The 24,320-nt window shown below is 33.3% G+C and overlaps 1 protein-coding gene across 1 annotated transcript in view; it reads right to left on the bottom strand.

The window, feature by feature from the left end:
* Window positions 1-5,682: 5,682 nt before the first annotated feature.
* Window positions 5,683-24,320, bottom strand: part of EMC2 (ER membrane protein complex subunit 2) — a 51,169-nt gene continuing 32,531 nt past the window's right edge. Inside the window, exons 8-12 of the mRNA XM_061171599.1 lie at window positions 21,364-21,445; window positions 20,426-20,536; window positions 18,302-18,406; window positions 9,383-9,470; window positions 5,683-5,852 (exon numbers count right to left, since the gene is read on the bottom strand). Of these exons, the coding sequence (XP_061027582.1) occupies window positions 9,384-9,470; window positions 18,302-18,406; window positions 20,426-20,536; window positions 21,364-21,445 (385 nt within the window). The 3' untranslated portion in view covers window positions 5,683-5,852; window position 9,383. The remainder of the gene's footprint in view (window positions 5,853-9,382; window positions 9,471-18,301; window positions 18,407-20,425; window positions 20,537-21,363; window positions 21,446-24,320) is intronic.

Raw genomic sequence — 24,320 nt, 5'->3', positions numbered from 1 at the left:
TCTCACTGTAACAACAGAGTAATTATATGAGGTTAAGGATGTGTTACTTAACCTTATTGTGGTAAATAATTTGCAATATATACGTGTATCTGATCATTACTTTGTATATCTTAAACTTGCACAATGTTGTATGTCAGTTATATTTCAATAAAGTTGGGGTAAAAAAAGAAAAAAAGGTCAATGATTTTTAACATTGCCTAGTATACTGTGTGTGTACTTATGTATATATCCAAAACTCATTATTTATATTATCTCTCAAATATTTCCATAGTTATTTTAGTTGGTAATAGCATGTTAAGATTACCTAATGTCATTGAATCAGGTTTCAAAAATTATAACTCCTGAACTTGATTTGTTAACCATCTCGAGAGGGCACATTGTGTAAATTGCTTAATCTGGAACTATTGAAAAACAGTCTATTTTATATACAGTAATATTAAGAAAGTCACATCAAAACAGAAAATATATGAAAAATTCCACAATTATAATATTTAGCTTGATTTTGATTAAAATGTGCCTACTTTTTATAGTTTAGAATAATAAAACCAGCCCAGCAGTTTTTACACTTTAAAAATTATAAAATTTACTCTAGGTGGCGTACTTCTATAAGCTTGTAGAAGGAAAAGAATACAATTGAAAATCATTTTTTGTTATTTCTAATCAATGACTGTTAATTCAAAAACTAGTCTAATGATATTTGAGATTTGTTAATAGAAAATTAAGTTTAAAGTTGCTAAGCTAAATTGGGATATAACTAACAGAAAATACTGTATTATGATTCTCTTTAGACTAGTAAATATTGTCTTGTGGGAAAAACTTTAGAGAAATCACATGCAGAAAAATGAAATATTTAGCAGTAACCCCCACCCCATGGAAAAAAAATATTGTATTTAACTATTTTTATATCTTTAAAACTTGTTTTTTAAAACTCCCTCTCATTCTAATATTCATTAAGATTGCATTTGTGCAAGCATCAGAGTTCTGACTCTTGGGTGCCATTTGTGATGCAACAATTTGTGATGCAAACATTTGCACCATGTCTATTTCCCAAAAGCCATTAGTTTTTTAAAATCAGCATATATATCATGTTACTTGAAGCTCTTTTTAGCAAGACAATTTTCTTCAATTGTTTTTATCTGGAACCACACAACTTTGATTCCCCTCACAAGAACTGTAGTCATATTTATTCCCGTATTTTTAAAAATCAGACTAGGGGGGACATTGGGGAATTATCAACCAGCAGAGCTGTGTTGTCTCCAGTTCTCTCTGTCATACTGAGTATGACACGTAGACCAGTATAGTGAAACTGGATCCAAAATCAGCTGTCATTTGAGGCCAACTCTTGAAACCACTCTACAGTTACCACTCTGGAGAGCTTCAAATTGATTTTAAATTGATGTGATATTTTGGTACACGTTGTTACCTAGAGTTTTTAAAGAACATGCTTTTTGATAAACTTCAACTTTTTGGGTCATTCATCTGATACAATCACATTTTCACATAATTCGTATCCATGCTTTCATGTAATATTTAAGTTGCCTAAAAAGGAACTGAATTTGCAATTAGGGATTCTTTCGTAGTGTATCTCTCAAGTTTGTCAGGCATAAACTCAGATTTCCTCGAAGTTACTGTCCATTCACTGTTTGGAAATGTTCATGATTACTTGGACATCTGCAAGTACATATTTCCTTATTAGTGACTTATTTGCCAAATTAATGTCTCTAACTTTGTTTTGGTGGCAGCAGTTTGTTGAGATAGAGGAATTTTTCCAGGACTTAGACTTGAAAATGAGTTGTGCATTCTTATGTTTGTGTTTTTATATTAAATAGTAGAGATGCAATTGACCTTATTGGAATTCAGTCATTTGTGGATTAAATGGTCTGTTGCAATGTTTCTAATTTAACTTTGGGCATCAAGATCTTTCTAATTATTAATTTTATTTTTATGCTAAGAAACAAGTATAGAAGACTTGATTTATTCTTGTTTTCTACTATGTCTACAGTAATGCAAAGTTCATACCTTCTACACCTCATTATGATTATTACAATTGGGTGCAAAAATAAATACAAATATATAAATGGAGAGAGATGAGTATATGAACATGTGTGTGTGTGTGTGTGTGTGTGTAGCTTCCATGCTAAAAACTGGAATGACAATAGTGGGCAAAAACAGTTATGGTCTCTGACCTCATGTAATTAAAGAATCTACGGCAGGGGGTTGGCGGGGGTGGGGGGTGGGGGGGTGGGGGTGGGGGTGGGGAGGAATCACCTGAAAATGATTAAGGTGATGAGTGCTTCAAATGAAAGGTATGTGATAATATAGAAGTATATGAAAAACCGTTTTCCAGAGAAGCTAAACATTTGACATTTCCAAGTTGTTTTGCATAATCATCAGCACAGAGTTGTTTTATTTTAGCCATTCTAATAGGTTTTCAGTGGTATCTCATTATAGCTGTAATTTGCACTTCCCTAATAGCTAATTACGTTGAACATCTTTTCATGTGCCGCCACTACAGCCTCTTTGTTGAAATGTCTGCTCAAGTCTTCTGCCTATTTTCTAACTGGATTGTTTTCTTCCTATTAAATTTTGAAAGTTCTTTATATATTCTGGACACAAGTCCTTTATTGAATATGTTTGCAAGTATTTTCTGTCCATGGCTTGTCTTTCCACTTCTTTAACAGGGTCTTTCTCAGAACAAAAAATTTTTATTTTTTTGAGTTCAATTTATTCATATTTTTAAATAAGGATTACATCTTGTTGTCACCTGAAGAATTTTGGCCTAACCCTAGGTCAAAGGGGTTTCTTCGTGTTTTTTTCCTAAAAATTTTAGTTTTACACAATGCATTAAGATCCATGACCCATTTTGAACATTTTTTTAAGGTGTGAGGTCTAGGTTTAGGGGTTTTTTTGCTATAAATTCCTAACTGTTCCAACACCATTTGTTGAATATTCAATCGTCCCAGCACAATTCCTCCACTGAATAAATTAGTTTGCCATACTGGTGTGAGTCTATTCTGGACTCTATATTCTGTTCCATGCTCCATGTGTCTTTATCACTCTGGCAAAACCACACAATCAGTAACAATACCATACTTTCCTGACTGCTGTAGTAGCTACATAGTAAGTTTTGGTATCTTGCAGTCTAATTCCTTCAACTTTATCTTCATTTTCAAAATTGTGTATGCTATTCTTGCTCCTCTATCTTTTCATATTAATTTTAGAAAGTCTGTCTATCTACAGAGAATCCTTCAGGATAGAAATTGTATTAAACCCACAGATCATTTGGGGTACAACTGACGTCTTTACTATGTTGCCTCCCAATCCACGAATATGGTCTGTCTCTCCATTTATTTAGCTCTTCCTTCATTAGCATTTGTAGTTTTCAGCAAACATATCCCACAGATTTTCTTATACTTAATATTGTATTTTTTAGCAACTGTAAATGAAAATGTCTTCATTGCTAGCATATAAAATTTTTGTTGACCTTGTATTATTCTGTGATCTTGCTAAACTCACTTATTAGTTGCAAGATGTTCTTGGAGATTTCCTGGGATTTTACATGTTGACCATCAGGTTATCTGTAAACAGAGACAGTTTTACTTCTTCCTTTCCAATCTGTATGCTTTTTATTCCTTTATCTTACTGCACCAGCTAAGTCATCAAGTACTATAACAAACAGATGTGGTAATTGCATATCCTTGTCTTCTTCCCAATCTTAATGTATTTAGTCTTTCATCGAGTACCATGCTAGGTGCAAGTTTTGCAGATGCTTTTTATCAAACTCAGGTAGTTTCCTTCTATTGCTGAGTTGTTTTTTTCATCATAAATGGGTATTGAATTCTGTCAAATGCTTTTTTCATATCAGTTGATATGATCATGTGCTTTTTCTTATTTTCTTCTTAATATGATGAATTACACTGACCAATTTTCAAATATTAAAGCAAGAGTCTCGCATATCTGGAATAAAGCCCACTTCGTTGTGTAAACAACTCAAATGTCTTTCCATGGTGAATGCATTACCAGACTGTGATACCTCTATACAATGGAATATTATTTAGCAATACAAAGGAACAAATTATTGACACATACAACAACACTAATAGAGCTAAAGGGAACCATGTTGAGTTAAAGCAGTCAGTCTCAAAAGGTTACAAATTGTATGACTCCACTGATATAACATTTTTACAGTGAGAAAATTATAGCAATAGAGAAACAAATCAGTGGACAGCAGGCATTAGAGTTAGATGAGGATGTAACATGTACCCTATTAAGCAGCATTAAGAAGTTCCTTTGTGATATACATTCTATATCCTGATTGTGGTGATGGTAAAATTAATCTACATATGTAACACTTAATAAACAGAAAAGAAAAAAAAAAGGCATGTAAAAATTGTGAAATCTGAATACAGTCTGTACCTGAGTTAATAGTATTGCTGCAATGTCAATTTCCTGGTTTAACAATGTACTAAGGTTACATAAGATAATAGGGAGAAGCTTACCAGTACATGAGAATTCTCTGCATTGCTTTTGCAACTTCTTGTGAGTCTTAAAGTATTTTAAAATAAGACATTGTCTTTAAAATACAGTAGGGAAAAAAAAAGAGGGGTGTGACCTCTGAAACATGAGTCAAGGAAGGCTTTGTTTTACAGAGAGGGAACAACAAGTACCAAGTTTGTAGAAGGAAGCATAACAAGGCCATTGAATTTAAGTGTAGCTAAATTCAGAAACAAAGGGGAAGGGTAGAGGATGACAGTTTACAATTAAGAAACTCTGAATCTTCCTTCCTGGTTCTGACACCATACAGAACCTCAAAGGTCATGTTTAAGGCAACAAATGGGAAACAACTGAAGAGTTTTAAAGAGGGGGTAGGGTAAAAAGGCATTATTAGTGATGTTTTGTCACATTCTAATTGTAGTGAAGAATGGAGTAGGGGAAGTGAAGATGCTCTCTAGCCACTGTTGTAGTCCAGGAGTCATGTAATGGTAGCTTGGTCTAGGGTGGTGGTGGCAATAGAAATGGAGAAGAGTGGATAGATTTGAGGCGTATCATAGAGCATAAAATAGATGGAACACGGTCATGACTTAAAAGACTGAACATGTCCATTAGATTGGTGACATTGAACTAAACTATTTCAAAGGAACAATGCAGGGGGTGAAGGGAATGCCAGACTGGAGCAATTTAAGAATGGGAAAACAGACATGAGTTTAGACAAGTGAGGAAATTTGGCTGTAAAAAAAGAGAAAAATGGGTAGTGGCTGGAGTGGGACTGTGGAAATGAAGGAAGACGTTTTAAAAAGTGGTAGCAAACTGAGCATATTTTAGTGTTAATAGGAAGAATCTAGTTGAAATAAAAAAGAGAAGAGATAATGAAGAAAAAAATAGTTTAAGGACAAATGTGAAGAAAAGACGAAGTTTTGGGAAGTCAGGAAGGGAGTGTGGCAAATTCATGAAGCTAAAGTATGGCTAAAGCATAAAAAATGAGGAAGACAGTGGTGGGAAATAGCTCAGAAAAGGGTAGGGCCAATTTCTTTTACTCTAAGAAGAAAAGAGGTGAATTTGGGCACAAGAATGTCATACTGGGTATGTTTTTATCTCACGACTTCTCTTTTTCTCTGTGAAATAGTAAGAGAGCTATGTTAGTTAACTAGAGCTGTCTTAATAAAGTACACAGAGGACTGGGTGTCTTAAAACAACAGAAATTTATTTCATCACAGTTCTAAAGGCCAGAAGTCCAAGATCAAGGTGTCAGCAGGGTTGGTTTCTTCTGAGGAAACGCTCCTTGTCTTGTAGATGGACATCTTCTCTTCGTCTTCTCATGGTCCTTCCACTGTATGTCTGTGTCCTAATCTCTCCTTATAAAGATATCAATCATATTGGATTAGGGCTCACCAATATGACCTAATTTTACTTAATGACCACTTTAAAGACTCAATCTCCAAATAAAGTCACATTCAAAGGCACCAGGGGTTAGAACTTCAAATATGAAATTCTGGGCAAGACACAATTCAGCCTATAAAAGAGGTTACTTGCCAAGAATGAGAAGAGAGATAGGATAAATTAGAGGTTCCAAATGAAAGAGGTTTGAAATAGTTCTAAATAGTTTGAAATACTTCTCACATTAACTATAAATGAAGTAACATCTTTAATGGGTAATTTTGTTTAAATTCAATTTAATTAAAAATGAAATTCTGACTTCATTATTCCATTAAAAAATTCTTTTACAAGCCAGAAAATCTGAATTCTAGTCCTTGCTCTGCTAACAAGCAATGTCCCTTAGGTATATCTGGCTCTCATTTTTGTCAAGGAACAACCTATCAGAGACTAGACATATGCCTTGGAATATGCTAGAAGGAGCACTAACTTGGGAACGCCTGACATCCTGGTCCAATTACCTGCTCTGTCACAGAAGAGCTTAATTTCTCAGAACCTCACTTCCTCATCCTACAAGGGAGAACAACTAAATCTCTCTAAAGTCCCTCCTACACTCCTACTATAGTTCTTTGAATTTAAATAAGTTACTTTGAGAATAAAGGGATTATAGCATTAAAGAAAAAAAATTCTTCTAAATATTTGATAATAAAAATTGTATGCTTCCAGCATATTGAAACATTAATTTTCCATTTCAATTTTTTCTATATCCTCCTCTATTCCCAAGTCAATATTATCCTCATGATTAAAGACATTCTAAATATGCCTTTTTCTCACCTCTGTTGGCTTAAATACTAGGTGCTGAGTTGGAACAAGATACTACTTCTTTTGTTACATGTAATTACCTACTTAATTTTAAATCATTACATTCTAAAATAGCATCCCTAGCATGTCTAAAGTAAGAGTTTTGCATCTTAAAAAAAAAAGCTGAATGATGGATATATTAGTCAGAAACATATATGGCTAAAGTAACAAAAAATAACAATGGCTTAACAATCAAGAGTTTATTTTTCTCATGTAGTTAGTGCAGAAGCTGGCAATTGCTCTTGTTGGTTCAGGTGTTCAACCAATCAGGGACCCAGGCTCCCAGTAATCTTTCTACAGAACCATCTCTGAAATGCAGCTTTAATTCTCATATTTGCTATTTCATGCTTGTAAGATGGCTATTATACCTCCAGGCTTGTTGTTGGCATTCATGGCCAGAAGAGGCAAAAAGCCTCAGCTCACAAAACTTTGACTTTTTAATTTGAAAGACAGGCCCTTCCCCACAGCTTCTGTTCATTTCATTAGCCCTAATTAGGCCACATGCCCAGATTTTGGATATCTGCACTTTCAAATATGGTGGCCATGAGTCACATGCAGCTATTAAAATTAAAATTAAATAAAAAATTCAATTTCTCGGTTGTCCTGGCTACATTTCAAGTGCTTAATACCCACATACAGCTAGTGGCTACCACATTAGGTAGCACAAATATGGAATATTTCCTTCAATGCAAAAAGTTCTGCCTTGGCATATCACGGACCATATGGAATGAAACCACTTCTGTTTTAGATCAATCATGATACTTCCCTTGGGGCTGAGGGTAAGGTCCAAACCTCCTGGAATAACAGGGATCTGTGCTCCTACCTGAACAATATAGGATACTGTTAACAAGGAAGAAGGAGGTAAAAGCAGTTGGGTGGGCAACTGTCTGCCACAATGAGATTATCACTATATATAATTGAAGTTTATAAATTATTACACATTAACAATGTACTTAATAAATAAAAAATTCCTGGCAAGGAGGTATTAAAATTAGAAAAAATAAAGTGAAACTAAAGGCTGACAGTTATAAGGGACACTAAATTACTTATTACACAAATATTGCTAAAGTAAACACTACTCTAGTGACTCACGGGAGGAGATTAAAGGGAAGAAAGGTAGTGGAATAATATGTGGGCACTATTTTCTTTATAACGAACAAATCTGAAATGTCTGATTATATTGAAAATGGTTACTAAATTCATGGGCAAAAACAGTGTATCTTGTGATAACAATTATTAATTTATAAGAATTACCTTCATATGGGAAGAGTTATTTCACATCTGCCCATTACTCAGGGCAAAATAAAATGAAAAAAACTGTAAAATGAAAGAATTAGACTAGATGTGGAGAATAATTTACTAACAGAATAACTCAAAAGGTTAAAAAGCTGATACTGACAATAGTTTTCTTCCTTAAGACTTCCAGGTTGTCAATTCTTCCATGATCTCCAATTTACGCAAATAAAGCAATAACAAGCATGTCGGAGTCTCTGTATTATGTTGGTAATTAATTAATTAAAATTTATATATGTATTTCTATATGTAATATATAAGTTATGTATATAAATTACAGACTAATACTAACAATATTTGCCCTGAATGAACAACTGCCTATTTTAAAAACTGATTTGTGTCTGAATAAAGTGGTTAACTCTCAAAGTTCTTTCTATTCTATTGTGAAACATGCAAAATACTGCTAAAGGTAGTGTAATGGTTGTTCACTATGAAAAGAGAAAAAAAGGAAGAAGAAATTCTAATTATTATTACTGAGGAGTAATGAGATATGAGAATTGTAAAAATTTTGCTTCTAAAGATAGTTCAGATTTTCTTATTTTTCCTTAAAGTAAAAATAACTAAGCCACTGAAACCCCTTTCATCCCTATTATCTATGCTCTCTAAAAATTATGCCTTTTACATAGAGTTGAAAGTTGGATAAATATAACTTTCATAAGGGTTCAATTTGAATATCATAACATACATGAACCTTAAACCATTTTATAGGTTAAAAAAATCTCAGTTATGTCCCATAGCAAAACAAAATTTTATAAAAAGATAGTGCTGAACTTTGGAGAATGATGTATTTTAATCAAGATTTATCAGAATAACATTACAGCATATAAAATAATAATAGCCCACTGGAATACAGAGCGAAACCCAACCTGACGCTATAAAAAGAATGAAAATAATTTGCCAGCATTTTGCTTCTGTCACCTATATATGCTATGTATTTCCTATCACAAATAAAAAGGAGTTAACTAGAAATTGAGTTCTAAAACAATATAGTCACTCACTATTTGAGTATAACAAAAAGAATCTAGAATTTTCATATGAAAGTTTAATAAATCATCAGTTTATTTAACAAGGTTATTTCTATATCAGATTGTGGTTTAAAAGCAGTTATATATGTATGATATGGAAAGAATGATGTACAATCAGTAAGAATCTTGTCAAATCTCTCTTCCATGGGTTTTCTCCATCTTCCTGCTTAGCAGTAAATGGCATTTTTAGGTTTATATAAACACATTCTTTACAACTGCCTTCTTAGCAGAAAATCAGTATATAAATAGCACTGGGCATCTAGTAAATAAGTCACAAACCAGTGAGCTCAATTTTACAGTTGTGAAATGTAATGTGAAAGAGTTTTTGAAACCTTAAGACTGGGTGATCTGCAGTGTTTCCAGCATGTCTTCGACTGCCTTGAGAGAGTATTTGGTTTCCTTCTTACTTCGACCTGCAAACTAATTTTTAGAAAATGCAATTAGGCTCAATTTCAGTGGCAGGTTCAAAATCACAGTCTTACTTTCAAATTGTTAGAGAGTTAACATTATCTATTTTATCACTAGCATGAAATCAGATACGTTCTTTTTCTTCAATAAAAAACAAAATTTGGGTTTTAAGGACATTTTCATTAAGGTTTCATCTTCAACTGCCGTATATAAAAATTTCCGTGTGAAACTGGCCAGTTTAAATGTTTAAGTAGGATGATAACCTATAAAAACATTAATATGATTTTCAAACTGTACTCCCTCTTCAGACCAGAAAAGCTTTATGAAATAAAAAGCATAATTTAGAAATGAAATTTAGCTTATATTTACGTAGGAATGTGGACTACTTGTGTGGCCTCTAATCAACTTTTTACAATTTCAAACAAAGGTAAAATACAAATGTAAAGAAGTTTTATCAAACATTTTAGAGTTGCAAGATTTCTCTAAAACTACTTATAGTGGGCTGTAATTTTTAAAAATTTCCCAGATTTATTAGTTGACTAGATAATATCATGTTTCTGCAGCAAAAACCTATCAAATAAAACTCTATGCTACATATTAAAGTAAACATTTTAAAACATGCATTTCTAGTTTATTAAGTCATAATTTATTTTACAATACCAAATTGGGATTGGATTTTACAATAAAAACAAAACATAGTGCATTAAATACTATCTTTGTACATTTAAAAGCAAATTCCTGTGTATTAAATTCAATATAGTGCATGATAAGTGGGGAAAACACTGTTGAATACCCCATGCTGATTTCAAAATGAGTTTTCTAACTAGACTGACAATTCCCATCATTTATCAGTTTTACTTAACACTACAGATTTACTAGATAAGTATGTGTTCCTTGTAAAGGCAGGGGAAGGTTTATTATAACTATATTACCTGTTTTTCCCCTGGTTAAAGTATTAACATTTTCTATTAGCAACATACAGTATTTTCAAGTTAACATCTAAGCACTCAGTATACTTTCAAGTGACTGATCTTTCCTTCAAATACCAATGCTGTCTTAGGTACTTAGTACTTGATTTATGATGTGTTCCTTCTCTTTTGTAATTAACTTAATTTGGCAAACTTCTTGTGACCTGTTGAGAAAGATTAAGTGATCAAGCACAGGTAATATCGCAGAAGCAATAGGCTTCAGGAATTGGTAACCTGCCTCTGACCCCTCTGGCTGCAGCTTAACATTATGATTCTCCTATTTCCTAAACCATTAGCTTCTGTGATTGAATCTTGATTTGATAGAGTAACTAAAGGGGATTTCTAGAGGAAATGCCAGGGAAAGAGAAAAGCTTCTTGTAAGAATCAAGATCACTTTGCCTTTCATAAGACATTATTAATTTAAGGAATTCAAATGCTGAATATACAGGCCATAATTCAAAAATATGGCAATAGCAACACCACATTTAAAACTCTGCCCTTTCACAATTTCCCTTGGTGAGTAAAGGATGTGGAGTGTGCTTATTACTCCTATTACCCAGTTGATAGAGTCACTTTCACAAGGACTTACCAAGAACAGAAAGCCTTTTCTTTTACCACTGCCTACCCAAAGTAAACAGGAATCGTCCTAATCAGATACTTAAAGGTCTAATTCTAAGAAAAAGCTTTTGATGGGTTGGGGGAAGGGGTACAAAATAGGACACCTAATTTTTTAAATGGAAAATAAAAATGAAAAATTTGTGTAGCGCTGAAGTCATAGTATTTTAAAATATAGCATTTTTCTTGATTTGTGTTTAAATGTAATAAAAATAATAACAAATACAAATTTGTGATTTTCAAAATTAGCTAATTTTAGAAAACCACCTAAGATTGTGTGTCAACACTACTGACAACCAGTGCAATTGAGAATAAACCAAACTAACTTGTGTCAGAACAAATAAAAAGAAAGTTGGAAATATAAATCTATCACTTCAAATTTTACCTGACATGCAATTATTTTGTCTATTCTAGAATTATATGGCAATTTAACTGATTAAGCCGGAATCCTATTTTTCCCTCAAATCATGATTTAATTTTCTATTTCCCAAAAGGATAGTAACAAAATCACCTCTGCAATCACAAATACCATATGGATCACTAGCACAGACGAATTTAACAGAGTACCGAAGAAGCATTTATCTGGAAAATTACTGAGTAGGTTCACATTAAAGTTTTTCATGAGCATTAATCAAACTTGCCTGCCTCTACTGAACATGCTAAACCAATTACCTAATTGAAGAGCAAGTAGTAGCCATATTTTGTTTCATTATTAAGTAGAAACAAAGACAGAAAGCAGTTCTTAAAATCTCATTTTCTCTAATTTTTAAATGCCTAGAAAAACATTACAATAAGGAATAATTATACACTTTATACTTGTTTATATGCCTAGACATATCATAAAGTTCTCAATTAGATCCCAGAGATTTATTACTAAAATGTCAATCTCTGAAAATTATACTTTTCCACATTAATCACAAATTCTGCATTTTTATTTTTCATATAGATTTTGCTTAAGTAAACTTTTTTCATAATTTCCTGATGGATCTTAAAGAAAACTAACCAGAAAACCACTCAAATAATAAAAAAATGCTTATCAAATTCAAAGGTCAATGATTCACCCATTGTGATAACTGGAGTAAGTTGGGCTAAAATTCACAAATTTACACAGTTTGTGGAAAATAATATGGGTGGACAAAGTAATAAGATAAATAAAATGGAGAAGTGGATGGATGAAGCTCAGAAACATGCTGAGTGAAAGAAGCAATGCAGAAAAGAGTACATAATCTACGATCTCATTTATATATAAGGTTCTAGTACAGGCAAAACTAATTTATAGTGATGAAAATCAAATCAGTGCTAGTCTGCAGTGTGGAATGGGGCTGACTACTAAGTGGCAGAGGGGAACTTTCTGGGGTGATGGAAACTGTATGTCTTGAATGGGGTAGTGGTGAGAGAGGAGTATACATTTGCCAAACTCAACTGTACACTTAAAATGTGTGCATGTTATTGTATGTAAACTATACCTCAATAAAGTGGATAAAAAGAAAAAGGCAAAATAAACAAAAACGGATGGAACTATGGAGTTATACAAAAGTGTAATAAATTGCCAAATGACCACATATTTCTCTTCCGATTGAGAGGTGAAATATTATATCCCCTGTATCTGGGTTCACCATGCGACTTGTTTTGCTCAATGGAATATTAGCAATATGTGACACAAGCAGAGGCTCAGAACACTCTTGGGCACTGGAGTTTGCCTGTTTGCTTCTCCTGGAACCCTGAAACCATCATGTGAATAAGTCCAAGTTAGCTTGCCAAATGAGAAATACAAGGCCCAGCACCCCCAGCTGACAGAGAGCCAACCATCAGACATTTAAGTGAGGCCGTCAACCACTAGCATAGAGCAGAAAAAAAATAAGTCCACTATAGACCTGTAGAATTACTCAACTGAGTGTAAGCCTACATGATACCTACAGATTCATAAGCAAATAAGTCGTTATTTTAAACCACTATGTTAGCAAAAGGCAATAGATACAAATATTTATGAAATCTGATTCACATGAAGAAAACCACCAACTTCTGTAGAAAAAGCATAGAGATGAAAATTTCAAAAGCACCAAAAGATTTTATTTAAAACCCGTTACTGGGACTTCCCTGGTGGTCCAGTGGTTAAGACTCTGCGCTTCTATTGCAGGCGGCACGGGTTTGATCCCTGGTTAGGAAACTAAGATCCTGCATGCTTCGTGGCGCAGCCAAACAAAAACAAAAACAAACAAAAAAAGTGTTACTAGTGTCTAGAGGCAAAAATAAATTTTGCATGATGGGTGATTCCTAATTGAGAGGTATTTTAGGCTGCTATACAGAAACCTGACATTATCAACTGAGAGATGTTATCTTTTTGGAGTGGTATCCAAGATGACAGAAACTTGCAAAAATTCCTTATACTATCCTTTCCCTTAGAGTCAAGAAAGGCAAATCATACCTTCAGGAAAGATGTGTAAAACATCACTGGGTACTATGGAGTTTATGGTGCCAAAGTCAAAGACTGAAGAGCACAGATGATATTCTCAGAGCTCTTTCCAAAAAACACTGAGACTTTACAAAATAAGTCTATGAAAAGAGAATGGATCTAATGAGACAATTTTAAAAAATGTGTTTAAAGAGAATGGCAGGGAGGGAAAATATTACTAACGAATAGGGTTTGGATATATGAACAATGGCTTAAAATATCAAAATGATGGATTCATGTCTAATGGTGAAGTGCATCTCATATGGCAGGGAAGGGCATGCTTGCCTGGTCTTGCATTACTGAAGAGACAGTGAAAAAGAGGAAAAACAAACAAACAAACAAAATGAAACTCTATATTTAGTTACTATGGAGAGCTTTGGGTCTGAAATGAAAAGGGAAACAAGTGAGGGTAGGATATCACTTGTTCACATGAGAAAATAACTAAGAAGGGAGTTGGAAACTATAATTACAGTTTTAGAAACATTTATACCTGACATCTCTTTATAAAGGCAGTATATTGTGGCCATTAAGAGCATCAAACTTGGAGTCAGGCTGCCTAGGTTTGAAAACCGCTCTGTCATTAACCAGTTATATCACCCTGGAGAAAGTTATTTAATCTTTCATGCCTTAATTTCCTCATTTGTAAACAGGAAAAGTACCTACCTTATAAAAAATTTTGTTTGCTATTATAACTGTTATTGTTGTTACTGTTATTGTAATTGCAATAAAAATAGACATAATAAAGTGAACTTACAGCATGCAATTAGTAAACACAATATAATGTGTATTACTGTGATACGGTAAAAAGTATGTATCAACTCCTTTAATACTCAGAAAACTTTTATTACGTCCATCTTGCAAATGAAAAGCTAGGCCCAGAGATGGTATGTAATTTGTCCATGGCCACATGTCAGAGCCAAACTTGGAAGCCAGACAATACAGCTCGAGCATCTGTGTTCTCTCTCAACTATTATAAGGTAGCATCTTCCATAGAATGGGACTCATGACAGAATACAGAGATAGAAACACTGGAAAGCTACGTAGGGGGGAAACAGACCTCTATTTTCACATCATACATAAAAATCAGTTCCAAATGGATTGTGGATCTAAATGTGAAAAGTAGAAGAAAAAAAACTCCAAAGACACACAAGATTATCTTTATGACCATCAGCAGCAAATGATTTCTTAAACAGAACATCAAAGCACAAACCATAAAGGAAATGAACGATTAGGGTGAAGATAATCTTCAAAACTTTCTTCATCAAAATCATTTGAGAGTGATTGCAACTAAGGAGTTAAAAAGATCTGCTACACATATAATGAACAAAGGGCCCATAATCAAAAAACTAAAAAACAAAATAAAAAGTCATAAACCAATGAAAAACATAGACTTCATGAAAGAAGATATCCAAACAGCCAATAAACATATGAAAAAGTGTTCAACCTCACTGGTCATCAGGGAGATACAAAATAAAACCATGAAGATACCACTACACATACACCAGAATGACCATAATAACAAAAACTGACAGAAGGACGTGTTGGTGAAAATGTGGAACTATGCGAACTCTCAAACACTGCTGGTGGGACTATAAACAAGTGATCTGGAAAACCAGCTTTATCTACTTCAGTTAGATATATGTACATCCTATGACCCAGTATTTCCACTCAAAGGTATACACCCCTAAGAAGTACATGTACATATACACCAAGAGACTTGTACAGCAATATCAGTGTAGTATTATTCATAATAGCCCCAAACAGGAAACAATCCAACGTCTATCAACAACTGAAAAAGGGGCTTCCCTGGTGGCACAGTGGTTGAGAATCCACCTGTCATTGCAGGGGACACGGGTTCGAGCCCTGGTCCGGGAAGATCCCCCATGCCGCGGAGCAACTAAGCCCGTGCGCCACAATTACTGAGCCTGTGCTCTAGAGCCCACGAGCCACAACTACTGAGCCTGCGTGCTGCAACTACTGAAGCCCGTGTGCCTGGAGTCCGTGCTCCGCAACAAGAAAAGCCACCACAATGAGAAGCCCGCGCACTGCAAAGGAGAGTAGCCCCCGCTCGCCACAATTAGAGAAAGCCCGTGAGCAGTGATGAAGATGCAACACAGCCAAATATAATAAATAAAATAAATTTAAAAAAAAAAACTGAATAAATTATAGTATGTTCATATAATAGACTACAGTACAATGAAAATGAATGAACTACAGACTTAAACAAAGATAAAACTCATAAATCATGAAACAGGCCAGACAAAAATAAATACATACTGTATGATTCTATAAAGTTCAAAAAAAAAAGCCAAAACTATGGGATTATAAATTTGTACTTTTGAAGGGAATACAAGGAGTAGAATTTGAAAGAAGGTACCAGGAAGGTTTTGGGGTGCTGTAATGTTTCTATTTATTGACCTGGTTACATTTACTTGTATAATTCATTGGAATGTATCTTTGTGACTTGGGTTCATTTTTCTATGTATGTTATAATTTAATAAAAATTGATTTTAGAAATATAGTCATGCCATGTCAAAAAAAGCACTCTCTGAGCAGCTAGTTGTTTCTCAAAAATATCTTAAAAACAATGATGTAGTTTGCATACTATTATTTTCACATTATCCAAGTCTTATTTTTAAATCACAAACTACCCCTCCCTCCCTCGCAACCCCCAACCCTACTCTGTGTGGAACCCCTCAAGCCATCTCAAACTCCATTTGAAGAAGCACAGCCTAGCTAATACTTATAAATATTCTGACTTGCAATATGCCAACAGAACTAACATTCTCTATTATATATAATAAAACTACACAAAAGTGACTAAATGGTGTGATCACAGGGCACTGAATTGTTTTAATCTCCCCAACCAGGAGTACAAAAACAAAGAAACAAACAGCACCAAAACCAAGACCAAAATAAGAGGAAACAAACCCAACAAAGACATCTTTCAAAAAAAACTATATTGCAGGCAATCCTTCAAAATCCTAGGTTGTTGTACCACCAACAGTAGCAGGACCTACAAAAGCTCAACAGCTATGTGGTAGGCACTACAGGATGTAAAAGACGGCAACCTACTACTCTATAGGCCACAAAAGTAAAAAAAAGTATGAACTGATGCATCTGCAAATGGCTTGCAAAACTAGGACAGTCTCATAGGCTCCAAATCAAAGTATAAAAAACTGTATGCAACCATGACATTAAACAAATCTAATAGTCTAAGACCTCAAAATCTCTGAATTATCCAGCAAACACCCTCTTCCAAAAGGAAAAAAACCTCACACTGAAAGAATACTACAGAAACTGAAACCAAATTTAACAGGGCAGAAACACTGGGGTTAAGAGGGAGAGATGGTTCAGATAAGGGGAGAAGGGGAGGGTGGGAGGTAGTGATGCCCAGAGGCAGAAAATCCCAGAAGAAAAAACAACAACAAAATGTAACATTTAAAACTAAGAACACCACCTCAAAATTCAAGATCTGTAGACCCATAGGGGTAGAACACAGGCCTGCAGCCAGAAAAATCATTCTGAATCTGACCTAGTTCTAAGAAAGACTGGATATATAGAGAGGTCATATTTGAGTTCTCTGTAGCAAAGAAGAGGAAACATATAAAGGTCAAGCTGGGAATGTTATGCTGTTCTATCTCTGACTCCCCTAAGATGGTAAAAACCACCTCCTAACAGCCCAGAAAAACTATCTTATTTAAATGCAGAGAACAGAAAAAAAAGAATTAACTCCATAAAAAAATTATTAGCAGAAAAAAAAGAAGAGAATAAAATACAGAAAACGACAGAAGGATCTGAAAAAAAAAAAGAATGATAAAAGGAAGTGCGAAAGGAGAGCCAATAAACTTATAGTTGGAGACCTGAAAAAGAAAACTTAAGGAATCAAGCAAAAAAAATTCAAAATCATAATTCTAAAAGCAACTTTTCTCAAATTAAAAGAGGACTGAATCCAAATATTAAAAAGGTCTACAGTGTATTTGGGAAGACTGACCCAAGAATATCAACAAAACATTATCATAGTAAAACTATTGGATTTTAAAGATAAAGAAAAAATTCCTTTGGGCAACCAGACAAAAAGTACAAGTCACTTATTAGAGAAAGAAAATCAGGATGGCATGAAACTTGTTGACAGCAATATTTTATCCTAAAAAAGAAAAAAACAAAAAACGGAACAGTATGTTTAATACTTAGGTAAATGTATTTAATAGCAAAGGATGTACAAAAAGTCAAATTGTCCTTCAAATATAAAGACTATAGACGGATAAGTTACAAACATGAAAGATGTAAGAAGATGAGATTCTCCATGAGTCTTTTCTGAAGACTCTCCTAGGGATGAGCTTCAGTAAACTAAAAAATGAGGGGAGATGTTTCAGATAAGGTCTGACTGTAAACAGAGTACATAAACTTTGTTATATAGTCTTGTTAGTTTACTTTTAAGATTTTCTTCCTCTTTTTTTTATTATTTGAGATATCTCTGATTAGTTATACACTCACATACCCAATCTGCCTCTGAAATGCATCATGAAATTTATCCTTTCTGGATTTTTACAATTACTTTTTTTTATTTGCCAAATGTAGAACTACTGAGATGATAAGGCTCATTATGGGATAATAGTAACAGACTCCTTTTGAGGAAAAAAAAAAAGGATCCTACAAGTTAATTCTACACAGTTAAAACATTTGATAAAGACCCAAAAGCACAAAAGTTCAATGATAGACATCTAGCTTTGTAGTTTGTAGAAACATAAACAACTAAGAAATACATTAACTGACCTATGTCATAATATAAAATTATCAATACTAACCTGATAAGCTCTGTTTATTTGACTAGCTGCCCAACTAGCATACTTCATGTTGTCCTTTTTTGTTTTTGCACTTGCTTTTGGATTAGAAGCAATATGACTTGCAGACTAAGAACAAAAAAGAAACATCAAAAACAATACTCCTTTGATGTAGCCAAGACAATCAAAAACATGTAAGGGCCATAATTGCAACGGGCTGATAATAAAGAGTTTTTAAAAACTGTACCAACACAATTTTTAAAATAAAATAAAGCTGAATGAAATTAGTGTTCACAAATGAAAATATATTTTAAAATGGAGAATAATCCAAGGTAGTAGGAAGAGAAAGGATATCTTAAATAACATCTAAAATTATTTTATTAGTTATCTACCACAGCCCTTGAAGGTAAAATTCCATCATCACTTAAATACTGTAGGATATTACTGGTGCTATTTCTTATTACTGAATTACTTCAACTTTTCTATGTCAGAATTATAGAATTACTGAATATTAATATAAGGGACCTCAAAAATAATTTAGTCTAACTTCCTACATTAACAGGTGAAAAAAAAAATTAAGTCCAATAGGAGTGAATTGACTTAACCAAAGTAAGTTAACGAAAGTCTTAGAAGTAGAAAGAGATCATCACTTCCAACCTATTTCTCTTTTCACTACACCGAGAGTTTCCAAACTATGTTCCATAGAACCAATTAGAGCCATCATCTCCTTTTTAAAGATGTGTTTAAACAAGGGATTGTTAAACTGGGATCCATGCAAGAATCTGCAGACCCTCAAAATCACATTCTTATTTTTAACTGTATGTATTTCTGAGGAGAGAAAGATACAAATTTTATCTTATGCTTAAATATATCTTATTCTTAAGAAGCTCTGTCCATGTGGTTTCTTTTATGCCTAGCCTGTGTTATATGCTTTTTCCTTCTGTCTCCTCCTCTGCCACTAAGGAATTTATATGCCAAAATCTGATTGCAGTAGTTAAGAGAATGACTCTGGAGTCAACTGCCTGAGCTGGAATCCCAGCTCAATCATTTAGTAGCTCTGTGTCCATCCTTGGGCAAATTAATCAGAACTCTGTGTCTTAGTTTCATTTTCTGTGAAATGGTAGCAGTAATAGTACCTTCTCAAATAGCTGATGTAAAGATGTAACGATTTAAAATAAAAAAGAGAGGTCATAACAACACCTGACACATAAAGTGCTACGTATTTTTACTATTATTAATAATTTATTTTTTAAAATAGTACTTATTTGGTAAAAGAGACACTGCTACCATACTGTACCTACAAGCTGCTACAATTGGCACTGGTAGAATCCAGGAAAAATTTTTTGAAATCCCTTTAATCTGTTTTCTAATTATATTTTGCCATTTCTTTGCTGAAAATTATTTCATTTACATTTCTTCCTGCCTCCATTTCTGCAATCAATTCTTTTCACTGAGCTCCAACAAAATAGTCATCCAAAAGTCCATGAAAAGACTAGGATAAAATAAAATTTCAAAGAACTGGCGTATTAAAGAAGTTTATTTTTCTAGTCATTCTGACTGTAGAAAGGAGCTCATTTTATATAAATTTGAAGTTCATTAAATTCTTCCTCTATTTCCCATAGCTCTTGTTAACTGACTTTTTCTAAGCTCATCATTTAGCATACATAAACAAAAGAAATATTTAATTACATGCATACCACAAACTGTTTTTCTATACCATAAAAAAGTTTTAATTTGGCATTAGAGATTTTATTTCTAATATGTCTTTTATAAACATAGTTTAAAAATATCTTATACAATTATAATTTAAGGTAAGAAATAAAATGTTGGGCATGAACCCAAGAATAACAAAACAATTAAGAAATACATAATATAGCTTCGTATCTGTTACTATTTAATTTCATAAAGGCAGATTTAAATTCTGATAGAGTAAAAGATAATTGACAATGAAATGTCAAATAGCTGGGATATATTAACATTCAAAAATATAACCGCCTTACAACCTATTGCCTATAATTAACTAGAGGAAAAAAATCATATGCTTATCAATGAAATACAAAAAAAAAAAAAAGAGGGAAGTGATTAACTGGGACGGTTAATGGACTTTAAAATTTCATAAAATAACATTAAACATGCACCTCAACTCACCATGTAAAGTCCAAACAAAGCTCTCATATTTCTGTTGTTCAGTTTCAATGCCTGCGCAAAATACTTTCTTGAAAGTTCAAGATTTTCAAGTCCACCTTGGGTATATTTAACCTGTTAAAAATTACGGAGTGCTGAAACCTGTTTATTTTACTACTTTGAAATATAGCATGTTTCATCATACCATAGGCATTAGTAATTGAAACAGATATTCTGTAAACAAATGCAAGATGTTAAAAGAATTCATCTTAAAGTTGTTAAAGCTAATCTAAACTTTAAAGCATAACATACCCTCCAGAATCATTATATTCTATGAACATTAAGATCACTGAGTTTTTAAAATAAAAAAATGCTGCCAATATAAAAAAGCCAGTATAATTTCTATTTCAACTGCTTTCCAAATGCTTCACAACTTTATTTTCTATTACTAGCATTATAAATCTAGACTTCATACTGAATTGTCCTTTCCTAGTTGCACTGACATTCCTTAATAATGAAGTCCTTTTAACCTTATAGGATTCAACTGTATTGCTATTCTTAACAGTTAATCAAATAAGAAAAAAACTTCCTACTTTCCAAAATACTGACCTTAATATGAATTTCCTAGAATATGGATGTAAAAATTTTAATCACTGTAAATGCCTTAAAGGCCATTAAATGGTGATAACTGTGACATAATTCATAATTAGGAAAGAATACAGTACGCAATTAAAAAAGTACAAAGAATGTCACTATTTTAAATAAGTGCATTTAATTGAAAAGTCAGTATTTCCATTATAGTATTAAAAATTTAAAAATTTTACTCCCACAAATCAATTTTCATCACATCTTACATATTTATATACTTGCCTAACATTAAGGACATATTCTTAGTTCCATAATAATACCCAAAACCAACAAAAATAAAATCACATACAATTGTTGTTTTTGAAAACACTTACTTCAGCATACTGCTGACAGTATAAGTGGTTGTGTGGATTAGTCATCATAAGCTCCTCTAAACAAAAGGCTGCTTTAGCATAGCTGAAAAACACCAAGGAGTTAATTTTAAAAGTCATAAATTTTATGTCAGTTACACCTTAAAATAATTTAAAAACAATGTTAGTGATATTACACATTTTATTCCCCAAATACTTTAAATACCTTTATTAATAAAGTACTTATCTTGAATTCATAAATACGAATATCATATTCTTTAATGAAATGAATAAACAGAAGCTTAAATCCTAAAGCAGCCTGTGAACTATCAAGAGATATTACATTTTTCTTTTTTTCTTATTTATGTATGTATGTATGTATGTATGTATGTATGGCTGCGCTGGGTCTTCATTGCAGTGTGCGGGCTTTCTCTATTTGCACCAAGCAGGGGTTATGCGGTGCGCGGGCTTCTCATTGCAGTGGCTTCTCTTGTTGCGGAGCATGGGCTCTAGGCGCGCAGGCTTCAGCAGTTGTGCCACGTGGCCTCAGTAGTTGTGGCTTACGGGCTCTAGAGCACAGGCTCAGTAGTTGTGGAGCACAGGCTTAGTTGCCCCATGGCATGTGGGATCTTCCTGGTCCAGGGCTTGAACCCGTGTCCCCTGCATTGGCAGGCGGATTCATAACCACTGTTCCACCAGGGAAGTCCCGAGATATTAAATTTTTAAAACTGGGTCACTAGGATGACATCCGAACATAATTAACAACACAGGCTTCAAGATCTTGGATCAGGTTACATATAAAATAAGTTCTGCAAGTCCACTGATCATTTAATAAAATATTCAAATAGCTGAAGTGTAATGAGGAAATAAACATTAAATATTCTCTATTCACTAAAAATCCTTTACAGACATATCCCACATATTCTATTACAAAGACTTTTCATTATTTAAGGTTACTGTCAAATACAAAATTATGATGAAGTTATGAATTTCTAAACCCATGAAAAACAGATCAAGTTAGTGGTTTTGATATGCACTCTACTACTATTTAATCATGTGGTAGAGAAACAAAATCTTTACTGAAAACCTAAGGAGAAAACTGCTGCAAAGGGCTCTGGAAAAATAGTTTTATACCACATGACTATAATTCCCCTTAATGTATTTTATATGTTCAAGCCATGTGAATATCCTTCCTATTTACAGGAAATCGTAAAGAACACAGGTGTTGTAAGATTTAGTCCCAGTGAGGAGGTTATGACATTACAACAGAAAAAGGCTACCTACAGTTATTTTTGACATTTGTCACCAATATACAAAGGTATCTATTTTACACTAACGTCCGACACACTTAGTTTTCAAAATATATACGTTGCAGTTTCAAACATGTGAAATACTAATAATAGCTAACTTTTATTAGGTGCTCATTATGTATCATGCACCTCTCTAGGTGTGTTACAAATATTAATTCATTTAATCCCACCAAAACCCTAGGAAGTAGGCAGACAGCCTACACTCTTAACCACCATGCATACTACCTATATACACTACACATCAGGATGAAAAATCGAGGTGGTGATGGTAGTGATGAATCTGTCAACGGTAACATAAAAACAGGTACAGCAATCAAACCCAAAGGGCCAGAGGAACCAAAAACACCCTGCAGATTAGCCCAAAATCACAGCATTTTAAATATATGAAGGACCTTATATATAATTCTCATCAAAGATCATGCTGCTATTTAGCCCTTTTCATATTTACGCCCAAAACCTAGTATTGGTTCTTGACATATGATAGCTATATAATGAATGACTGAACAAATGACTGAATAAATGTCTAGAACAAAAGTATTGTGACTACCTATCTGATATTTATTCATCATTGTGTAGAAGGGGAAGTCGTCTATACTTTAAACACACAGCTTCATCAGAAAGATAGTTCCCTTCTAAATGTGTTCTTTTACGGTAACGCCAAAAATTCATATTAATGCTAAGAATAAATGTTCTTAGAGATTTAAATGGGTTGAGCAAAATAGTGATTCTGATTCTTATATAGCATAATGTAAGATAAAATGGGCAGAGAGGAGTTTCTAATGAAAAATGAATGCCAAGATATTTTTCTCAAAAATTATTTAGTATCACATACAAGGAGGGGATACCTTCCCCCAATTTTACAAAATATAAAATCAAATTAATTTTGTGGATAAAGTATAGAATCAAATAAACTTAGAGCTGGAAGGAGCGAGAAATGGTCTAATCCAGTTTTTCTCAGCCAGGGGTACACAAGAGTATTAAGCCATACATAAGTGATTTGAGTGATGACTATTTTCTCAGTTCTCCCAAGATGGTACATAGCCAATACCACTGCAGATATATAAAGAAATTAATTCATTATATACAACTCATGAGACTAAGATTTAGAGAAGTAAAAATAATTGGAATCCATTTAAAATAGAATAACCACTATTATTACTACATTAGAGTCAGTAACTAGTTTTTGAAGTTCTTCTCTTCCTCACAAAAGCATATGTATAGGTTACAGTATTTGTTCCTTGACTGCTTTATCAACATTATGATTTTTCCTTACAGGATTCTGATAATTCCCTTTGTTATAGAATTTTATATAGTAAGGCTGTACCTACAATAATCACAATCATAATCAATATTTACTAACTGCTCCTTGCTGATATAACATCTAGTTTTAACTACAAATCAAGTAAAAAAAAAATTCAGTATCTTTGTTTAAAATACATATTTTTGTTTATAATATGTACTGTTGGGGTTAAGGTATAAATCATGACTAATTTTTTATACTTAGAGCAAGTGTCTCAATGTGATCAACTGGTGTGACATATACCACTAGAATAACTGTATCTAAAATTTATAAATCAGAAGCAAATTTAAATAAAAATAACTTAAAGACATAAAAAAAGTATGTGGCAGAATTCTATATCCCCTTTTCTCTCTATAAAATCACTGAATAGA

Source organism: Eubalaena glacialis, chromosome 17, assembly GCF_028564815.1.
Source record: "Eubalaena glacialis isolate mEubGla1 chromosome 17, mEubGla1.1.hap2.+ XY, whole genome shotgun sequence".
In the NCBI taxonomy this organism is placed as follows: domain Eukaryota; kingdom Metazoa; phylum Chordata; class Mammalia; order Artiodactyla; family Balaenidae; genus Eubalaena; species Eubalaena glacialis.
This window is presented reverse-complemented; position numbering and strand designations above follow the sequence as displayed.